The sequence below is a fragment of the Rhagoletis zephyria genome, unplaced genomic scaffold (genome assembly GCF_001687245.7).
Source record: "Rhagoletis zephyria isolate East Lansing unplaced genomic scaffold, Rhagoletis_zephyria_1.1 Rzeph_scaffold_03383, whole genome shotgun sequence".
NCBI classification, from domain to species: domain Eukaryota; kingdom Metazoa; phylum Arthropoda; class Insecta; order Diptera; family Tephritidae; genus Rhagoletis; species Rhagoletis zephyria.
The window spans coordinates 3,121-12,047 of NW_016160466.1; the positions used below are offsets into that span (position 1 = coordinate 3,121).

Sequence of the window (8,927 nt, forward strand, 5' to 3'; positions counted from 1 at the left end):
TTTTTTTTTTACATATGATAATTTATATACACATTCATCAACTTACTACGCGCACTTGTGTCTATCAACATGCATGCCAGCATATTCGCCTGCAAATTGAATAGCAAAAATAGTCCTAATAGACAGGTTAGTATGTAAATGATGCCATTTGTGGCGTGGAAATCGGGTAACACTATGGTGATCTCAAATACAAATGTTATTGGTATGAAGATGAACATCATCAAAAAGCAGCCGATATCACGCAATGAACGTGGCAGGAATTTGCGCCGCAAAAGCATAGCAAATCGCTTCCTTAACAGATCTTTACAAAAGTTCACGCCGTATCTATTCCGCTTTTCGTAATTAAGATAAAACTAAATAATTTGTGGTGTAAACAAATTGGGCCAATCGCTGGTGCCAACTTACAACAAATCATGCTGCTTCTTTTTCAAATGACCAATTGCAATTGTAAACAAAAGGGAGCTGCCAAGGTCGTTATTTAAAAAATTTGGTGGGTTTTTTTTGAAGACCGCCAGATTAGCCATCCATGAGTTGTCGAATTGGACGAAACCCCCTTTACCTGTGGTCTACGTAACCTGGCGGCTCGGATTTATATCTGATCAAAAGGACTGTCACTCCAGCACCATTCCAAAAACTCTTTCAGGTATTTATATGTGATTCAGAGAATAGTAACTTATTTCAGTATAGATATTTGTAGTTTCAGCAATATACCCGAATAACGTTTGTACAGATATTTTACATTTATTTTGTGGTTGTTTTCAATAATTCCAGGCCCTGCGGAATGGTAACGCACACTGCCAACAATTCCTCCACAGCGACCGCCATATCATCTAGTTTACTTTTATTTGTAAAACAACAGGGTTAAACTACGTACTACAGAACATGGTTCTAGTAAGTCTAGGGTTAATAACTATTTAAACTAGCTTTAATCCAAGCGCGACTTACGAGAATGATGATTTACTCTGTTTCTAAGCTTCTGACTTGATGGCCTCTGCAATGGCGCATTGTCCAACACCTCTTCCGAATTTGCGCCATCGTCCAACAATTCACTGCCAATAAAAGGCGAAATCCACACCAAATACATTCTTTTCCCAAAAATGGTACGCAAGTTGCTGTAGAAATCTCTTCCATATGGATAGTTAAAGCGTCTTTCGTAAGAAGTACCACCTCTGATGATAGGTATTCCATGATATACCAATAATATAGATGATATTACTAATGCTACTATATTTAAATTGTAATATAGAAGCGGAAGATTATCCCATTTACCGCCATGGGCTACCATTAGTATCGGACCCAACATTTTAAATAAGCTGAGTATGTGACGAAAGGTCTCGGCGCGTACCCAAAATAGGTAATAACTCAAGTAAAAGAAGGAGAGCAGTGAACCGACAAACATGTAGACAAGAAACAAAGCAAAGTATCGTATGTTGTAATGCCCAACACAGCAGCCCGTGAAGACACAGTGGTGGTCTCGTTTTAAAATGCATTTCTTACAAACTGAAAAAAAAACAAGAAGTTATTTAAAATCTCCATAAACCAAAATATTAAATAACTTAAATAGTGCCAATTCACTTGCTTGATTTCGTGAATACCTATAACATATAACAAATTACTTTGTATAGATTTCATGTTGTATTGGTTTTTTACTAGTATCTAATGAATGATTTATTATTATTTTGATCAGTGTACGAAAATAAACTATATTGTACGTTACTATTTCGTTTCGTTTATTACTTTAACAGTTCGGTACAATACGAAACAAAACGGCTGAGTTCACTTTGGCGATAGTACACTACAGTAGTTTAGTAGTTACAGACGAAACAACAAACGAAATGAATCGTGCAGGGAAAATATATTTATGTATGTACATATATGCAATAAACAAATACAAAACGAATGGCTGCAATGAATAAAAAAAATTAAAATGTTTTTTAATTGAATTGGATATGAAAATTTACAGAAAAAATTATTTTTCACGTAATTGAAACGTTTGCATACATATAAAACGTACCCTATGGTACAATTGTCACAAACGAAAAGCAAACGTTTCTCGTTGGGGAAAAGTGAATCTTACAATTTGTTTCTGACTATTTACAAAACTGTACAAAACCACAAATGATATGATGATCGATGAGCAAATGGGAATTGTTTTGTACAGTTTATTTTCGTACCCTGATTTTGATATCTAAATGCCATAGTAAAAACTGCAGAAAGACCGTCCGCTCTTTATATTGCAAAAGAAGCATAACGATATCGCATTGAAAAAGTAAAGAGCGAAATACACCACAAGCGGTTTGACAAACCAAGCGAAATTTCCCTTTGCTTCAAGCCATTTGTGCTGTGTATGGGGGTGTTTGAAGGTTTGACGGCGGTTTGTCAAACCTTCAAACACCCCCATACACAGCACAAATGGCTTGAAGCAAAGGGAAATTTCGCTTGGTTTGTCAAGCCGCTTGTGTTGTGTATTTCGCTCTTTACTTTAAACGCAATTCTATTATTGGGATGTTTTATCAAATATTTACTCAATATATGAATATATAACGGCCTTTTTTTATAAATTTAACTCTGCTGAATTATTACTGGCCAGTAAAATACACTTGAAATATTTTCTAAAGAAATACTAGTTGTTTACCTTTGCAATGATAAGATCTTGGAGGGGTCAACTTCTTACAGCGTTCACAGCTATGCCATCCATTTTCTGAAGCATCTTCTGGGACTATCAGATTTATGGCTATAAAAAGGTGGGATAACTACTTTCATATGTACATTCATACAAAAATATATCAAAATAATATAACTTACCATCAAGGCTGGTATCCACCATCATGGTGGCAAACATATTTCCATTTATATTGAAAATCAGAAACATTGCGATCGTAAATATAAAGCTATGCATAAACTCGCCCGGTGTGTGAATAGCCGGCACAACAACGACAACGTCGAAAAAAGCAACAAGTGGCAAAAAGACTACTATCAATAAAAAACATAAGATATCGCCTAAACGCCTGGGAAAAATTCGTTTTCGTATTCGCAATTTCATTGTGCCAGTAAATGAACTTTAGACAATAATGCCGAATTTTGCATGAGTTTGCTTTGTTTATTTATATTTAAAAATTAATCTTTTGTTAGCACCACGATTAAACATTGGCCAAACACATTAAGCAACTGATATTAAGGAAAAGTTGTTATCTCACATAAACTAACTAAAATTTTTACGAGAGAGCAGCGCTCGGTTATCACGTGAAAAACTAAAAGATAAGTAATGCAAAGAGTACCTGCATGAATTGGCTAGAGCAGGTGGTCAATCAATGTGATGTCACCACCACAACATTAATCGCTTCAAAAAGTTGGCGTGTGGAAAATTGCAAGAGCTGATTGCGATCGTGAGCGGGAGTGAAGAGCATAGATCACAGAAATTTTACTCTTACCTTTTTTCACGGCTCTGATATACATACATCCATATGTACATACTTTGCTACTAGCAATCATTTGTGGTAGAAAATAAAAAGGTTTGTTTTTCTGCTGCAATACATGTTTTTCAGTCAAAAAGATTTAACAATTGTATGTATGTTTGTACAGGCTTAAGTGTACATATATGTATATATACATATGATTATTAACCGCATTGGAGCATAGGGTAATAGGTAAATCTTTCAATTAGCTTTAATTAGATATGCTTGCTGCAGCAAATCAGAGGTTCTCGTAAAGAGAGAAATTTTAATATATAATTTGATATTTGGGCTTTTATTTGCTGAAGAAATTTCAGATATAAAAAAATTATGAAGAAGAAAAAATTGAATGAGACACACGATTTTAAAGAAATCAAAAACCCTAGTTGTACATATTTTTTACTCTTCGAGCAGGGTCAAAATATGTGTCACGTTATCTAAAATCGAAGCTAAAGGTGGGAAAGCTCTATCATTAAGAAGTTAAAATATATAACCAGGTTAAAACAAGCTTACCCTAATAAAATAATTTGCAATTGCATAGAAAGTTCTATTCTCACTTGTTATATAGGAACGAGAGGAACAAAACTAATGTCAACAATTCAAAATTGTGAATAGGTTCTTTTTTAAGAAGCTGCGTAGGTGCCAACAACGTGTTTTGGCTATACGGCGCAGTGGGCGATTATAATTTTTGTTATTTTTAACAAAACGCGCCCATAAATACGTAACATTGTTGTGATTTTCACAAAAGTCATAATGGTGCGTCATAACAATCAATTGCCGGACAACCTGCCACAGTTGCAGAATCTTATAAAACGTGATCCCGATTCATACAAAGATGACTTCCATCAGCAATACCAGCATTTCCTCAGCAGCTTGGAAGTGTTTGCGCTTAACCCAAGCGACGAAAACAAGTCTTTGGATGAGCTTGTCATATTCATAGCGCAGGTTAGTACAATTTTTTGTTTTTGTAAAGTTATATTAAAACAATATAATTATGTATATTAAAACTGTAGGTCGCACAATGCTATCCAGAGGAATGCGCCAAGTTCCCACAACACCTAGTGGATTTACTGAAAAACCATGCTACAACATTAGATCCTATAATGCGCAACTGCTTTGTCAAGGCATTGATATTGATGCGTAATAAGAACTTGATACCAGCCATTGATCTTTTGGAACTCTTCTTTCAACTGTTAAGCTGCCCTGATAAGAACTTGCGTTCCTTCTTACAAACACATATAATTACAGATATAAAAAATATGAATGCCAAACACAAGGATATGAAGCTTAACTCGGTAAGATTGATAATGTTGTAAAGTAAAAAAAAAAGTTTTACTAAAAGGCAAATTATTCACTAGACATTGCAAAATTTTATGTACTCTATGTTGAAAGACGCCAATCCGAAAGCCGCAAAGATGTCCGTAGATATAATGATTGAGTTGTACAAGAAGAATATTTGGAACGACCCAAAAACAGTTAATGTTATAGCAACTGTTGGTTGCTTTTCTAAAGTTATGAAGGTTTGAACGATTTCCAAATATACATATCGCTAGCTTAGAAAGAAAAGTTGCTAAGTCCCATTTTAAAAATTTTACTGGAGAGGAAAAAATCTTCCTATAGCCATTTTCTTTAACTATTTCACAAGACTTTGAATCAAACATTTTGCGCGTTTAAAGCAAAGCAAAACTCCATAAGAATCAGAAGGATTCGATATTTATTAAAAGATGTCGTATTATTTTGGCCTTATCTGATTTGTGGTGCTTCTTTTGGACTTAGCAAATTTTCCTTTTATTGCTTATGAAGAGGAAAAAATAAAACAAATACCTTTATAATTTTCGAAACGATGCGTATTCAATTTCTTTAGCCTCCTATATCAAAATATGAGTTTTCATAAAAAGTGGACTTAGCAACTTTTCACTCTAAGCTAGCGATATGTAAATGCTAATAACCCATTTGTCTGATAGGTGCTAGTTGCTTCTTTGAAATTTTTCCTGGGTCACGATGATGACGAAAAAGGTTCGGACGATTCTGACAGTGGTGATGAAGTAGACCTCAAAGGTGCGCTGATGCAAAATCGTGTCAATAAAAAGACTAAGAAGCGTAAGAAGCAATTGGAACAAATCAAGAAGCAAGCAGTAAAGGCTCAAAAAAAGAAAAAGAATGCTCCGGCATTTAATTTTTCCGGCATACACCTCTTGCATAATCCACAAGGCCTTGCTGAGGGTCTCTTCAAACAGCTGCAGTCAACAAACGAGCGCTTCGAGGTCAAACTGATGCATTTAGATGTAATCTCGCGCTTGATTGGCATACATCAGTTGTTTCTCTTTGGATACTATCCCTACATCACCCGCTTTCTGCAACCACATCAGCGCCAAGTGACGCGTATTATGCAGTTTGCTGCGCAGGCCTCTCATGAATTAGTACCGGGCGATATCATTGAACCAGTGCTGAAAACGATTGCAAACAACTTTATCACAGAGCGTAATTCCAGCGATGTGATGGCGATTGGTCTTAATGCGACCCGTGAGATTTGCATGCGTTGTCCTTTGGCAATGGGCGAGGATCTTTTGCGTGACCTGGCTATGTATAAAACGTATAAAGAAAAATCTGTTATGATGGCTGCACGGTCGCTAATTATGTTATATCGAGAACAACTACCGGCGCTGCTGCATAAAAAAGATCGCGGTCGTCTTACAGAAGCGCAAGCAGAGCGTAAAATACGCGCATACGGTGAGGTTGAGGTACATGAAACGATTCCTGGAGCTGAAGCTTTGCTTAAAGACTCTAAGGAGATAGATTTGGGTAGCGATGACGATAGTGACTCTAATGACGGCGAATGGGTGAACGTATCACATAGCGATGATGAGGGTGAAAATGTAAATGAAAACGAGGAGGAAGCAGAAAGTGATGAAGATGTTGACGAAGAAGAAGAGGATGATAGTGGGGATGAAAATACAGACGATGATGATGACGAAAGTGGTGATGATGAGGAGGATGAGGAAGAAGAAACTTTAGGCAAATCTGAAAGTAGTGACAAGGAACATACTAAAAAGAAGAAATCTTCTAACGATGATGTGGGAAATTCAACTGAAAAAGATGTGCAAGTTCTTGATGTCAAAGAGGCTGCGCAGGAGTTGGCTATGACGCGTATTTTCACAGACGAAGATTTCAAACGAATCAATGCGGCACAGCTTAAAAAGACTGTTACAAATGCCCGTAAGAGACCGTTGGAAAAAGACCGTGCCGAATTTGTTAAACTAAACAGCATTGAGATGATATATAAAAAACGTAAACACGACAAGGAGTCGCGTTTAGAAACTGTCATGGCTGGGCGGAAGGATAGAGAAAAATTCGGCTGGAAAGATGGCCGCAAAAATGAACACAGCTCTAAAACGAACCGAGAAAAAGGCAAACAGAAGAACTTTGTAATGATGCGACATAAGGCGCGCTCCAAGGTGAAGAAAAGTTTCCGCGACAAACAAAAGGCTATGAGAAAGCATCTGCTGCACCAAAAAAAGATGAAGTAGAGGCTGGGCCGGGATCAGTTGCCCTAGACATTTATTTCGTGTATATAACATACTATAGTTTCAATAAACTGAAGAGTTAAACGTAATCGAACTTTATCCTTTTGTTGTTATTTCAAAGAAATATAAGTTCAATTCGGTAGTGTTGAATTAAAGTTTTATTTAACCTGTAATGAAATGCTTACTACATCATAATATGTAATTAAATTAGTACAAATCGGACTTCGCTGTATACATTTCAGTATAAATGAGCACAATAGATAAAACCTCTGCGAATCCACAGACTTCTTTTCGAGTTTTTACCTTCGGCGCTTCTCAGACTTTTTCATACGCTTGGGTCCTTTTACAAAACACCAGTCGACTTGTATTACTTGTCCCATGATTTCTGCGCCGTGTAGTGCTTCTTTTGCAGCCAGTGCTTGCTTGTGAGTTTCGTATTCTACTAGCGCATAGCCCTTTGAGAAACCCGTGCGGCGATCCAAGTTCAAGTGAATATTCTTAATGTCGCCAAATTCACAGAATTTTTCCTGTATATCGTCTTCCTGTGCTTCCTCGTGTATTGAGGTAACAAACAAAATCCAACCTTCAACGGAACGCTGTGGGCCCGGTTCCAACTCATCGTCGTCTTCGTGGCGAACGCGCTCATAACTCTGTATGGGTTCGCGCGAATTGCTTTCGCTACCAAATCCACGTCCCTTGCGATGTTTGACTTTCTCTTTTAGACGAACAATGCCCTCTGTAAAAGAAAATAACAATTTGTAAAATTTTTGTAGCGTGTTAGTAGAAAGCTGGATCTTATTTCTTTGTACTTACGGTCACCATCCTCATCAACCTCAAACTCCTCGGCATTGTCAATATCGAGCACATCAGCCATTTTAATTCTTTATTGAAATATAAATTAATTTATTTATATTTGCTGGAATTTGTTAACAACGCGAATTAAAGCCGGAAAATAATAATTTCACGTAGTTCACAATGGTAGAATGAAGATATGGGCTTTGAAGTGAAAGAATCGTAGGGAATTTGTTGGAATTGAAACATTTTTTATGCTTGCTGAAAAATCTACATTGGTAAAATTGTTTGTATACAGAGTTTTGTATATATATATATATATATATTTTTTTACTATGGTTTTGTAGACAGAGTTTGTTTTACTATAATTTTAATCGACCTTCGCAAACGATCCGCCACCATGTTTCAGTTTCTCAAGTTTTCAATTAAATTTCTGTTTTCTAAAAAATGCAACCCTATTGATTTTCCATTCACAATAAGAAACAGCTGTTATCTGTTTTTCTTTTGGATAACATTTTCTTTTTCTGACATTTCATTTTGGGCTGGTCAGATTGAATTTTTCTTACAAATACGTCGGTTCGGTGCGCAGTTTGTGTCGTTTATTAAAATAAATAATGAATAAAAAGGAAATGTGTTCTTAACGGCAAAATAAATATCATCCGTTTGCACTTGCGGGTTCTATAAAATCAACGTTTTATGGTCGTATTAAATTGCGTGCCGCGCCGCGTAGTGCAGTGAACCATTTGATATTGACACCAATTCTTTTTTTTTTTTGTGACTTTGGAATCCTTCCCTTCCGAAGGTGATGATGGCAGGGCTTGATTGCTACCCTTACAGTGCCAGATTATTCACGGGTGTGTTGTATTTTACAGAAATCGATGTGATTTATATTGGTTGAGTTTGGAATTTCGTTGTCCTTAGCAGCTGTGGTAGGGTGGAGGTAGTCGTTGACAAGGAGAAATGTATAATTTTATGAGCATTCTTAATCGATAACGATAGATTAGACAAAATGATATGAGATGTATTAGTACATTTGAGTGAATGTTTATGATTGTTGTACATTTTGATGTTGTTCATTGATTGACATGTATATATATGAGAGTAAATGATATTTACATTGATTACATAAAATTGTATTCTTTTATTTTTTTTTTTTTTT

At 36.1% G+C, this 8,927-nt stretch overlaps 3 protein-coding genes and 1 pseudogene across 3 annotated transcripts; 2 read left to right on the top strand and 2 right to left on the bottom strand.

The window, feature by feature from the left end:
• LOC108368917 (vacuolar protein sorting-associated protein 13A-like) overlaps nucleotides 1-8,927 on the top strand; it is a 36,745-nt pseudogene that overhangs the window by 3,117 nt on the left and 24,701 nt on the right.
• Nucleotides 766-3,043, bottom strand: LOC108368914 (probable palmitoyltransferase ZDHHC24). Its single transcript, XM_017623882.1, has 3 exons — nucleotides 2,806-3,043; nucleotides 2,636-2,734; nucleotides 766-1,500 (listed from the first exon to the last, which is right to left on the bottom strand). The coding sequence occupies exons 1-3, from the start codon at nucleotides 3,041-3,043 to the stop codon at nucleotides 926-928; spliced, it is 912 nt and encodes a 303-aa protein (XP_017479371.1). The 3' UTR covers nucleotides 766-925.
• On the top strand, nucleotides 4,093-7,070 carry Mys45A (SDA1 domain containing protein Mys45A). The gene is made up of 4 exons (XM_017623881.1): nucleotides 4,093-4,397; nucleotides 4,466-4,747; nucleotides 4,811-4,972; nucleotides 5,417-7,070. Exons 1-4 carry the CDS (start codon nucleotides 4,206-4,208, stop codon nucleotides 6,977-6,979), a joined length of 2,199 nt encoding a protein of 732 aa, XP_017479370.1. The 5' UTR covers nucleotides 4,093-4,205; the 3' UTR covers nucleotides 6,980-7,070.
• tsu (40S ribosomal protein S12 homolog tsunagi) lies at nucleotides 7,116-7,992 on the bottom strand. Its single transcript, XM_017623883.1, has 2 exons — nucleotides 7,790-7,992; nucleotides 7,116-7,712 (listed from the first exon to the last, which is right to left on the bottom strand). Exons 1-2 carry the CDS (start codon nucleotides 7,848-7,850, stop codon nucleotides 7,276-7,278), a joined length of 498 nt encoding a protein of 165 aa, XP_017479372.1. The 5' UTR covers nucleotides 7,851-7,992; the 3' UTR covers nucleotides 7,116-7,275.

Bases quoted from the DNA above. Each gene is read 5' to 3' on its own strand.
- LOC108368914 (XM_017623882.1), bottom strand. From the start codon at position 3,043: ATGAAATTGCGAATACGAAAACGAATTTTTCCCAGGCGTTTAGGCGAT. The intron at 2,735-2,805 runs GTAAGTTATATT...ACCTTTTTATAG, and splicing joins GGTGGATACCAGCCTTGATG to CCATAAATCTGATAGTCCCA. The intron at 1,501-2,635 runs GTAAACAACTAG...TTTTTTTTTCAG, and splicing joins AAGATCTTATCATTGCAAAG to TTTGTAAGAAATGCATTTTA.
- tsu (XM_017623883.1), bottom strand. From the start codon at position 7,850: ATGGCTGATGTGCTCGATATTGACAATGCCGAGGAGTTTGAGGTTGAT. The intron at 7,713-7,789 runs GTAAGTACAAAG...TTTCTTTTACAG, and splicing joins GGTTGATGAGGATGGTGACC to AGGGCATTGTTCGTCTAAAA.
- Mys45A (XM_017623881.1), top strand. From the start codon at position 4,206: ATGGTGCGTCATAACAATCAATTGCCGGACAACCTGCCACAGTTGCAG. The intron at 4,748-4,810 runs GTAAGATTGATA...ATTATTCACTAG, and splicing joins AGGATATGAAGCTTAACTCG to ACATTGCAAAATTTTATGTA. The intron at 4,973-5,416 runs GTTTGAACGATT...TTTGTCTGATAG, and splicing joins GCTTTTCTAAAGTTATGAAG to GTGCTAGTTGCTTCTTTGAA.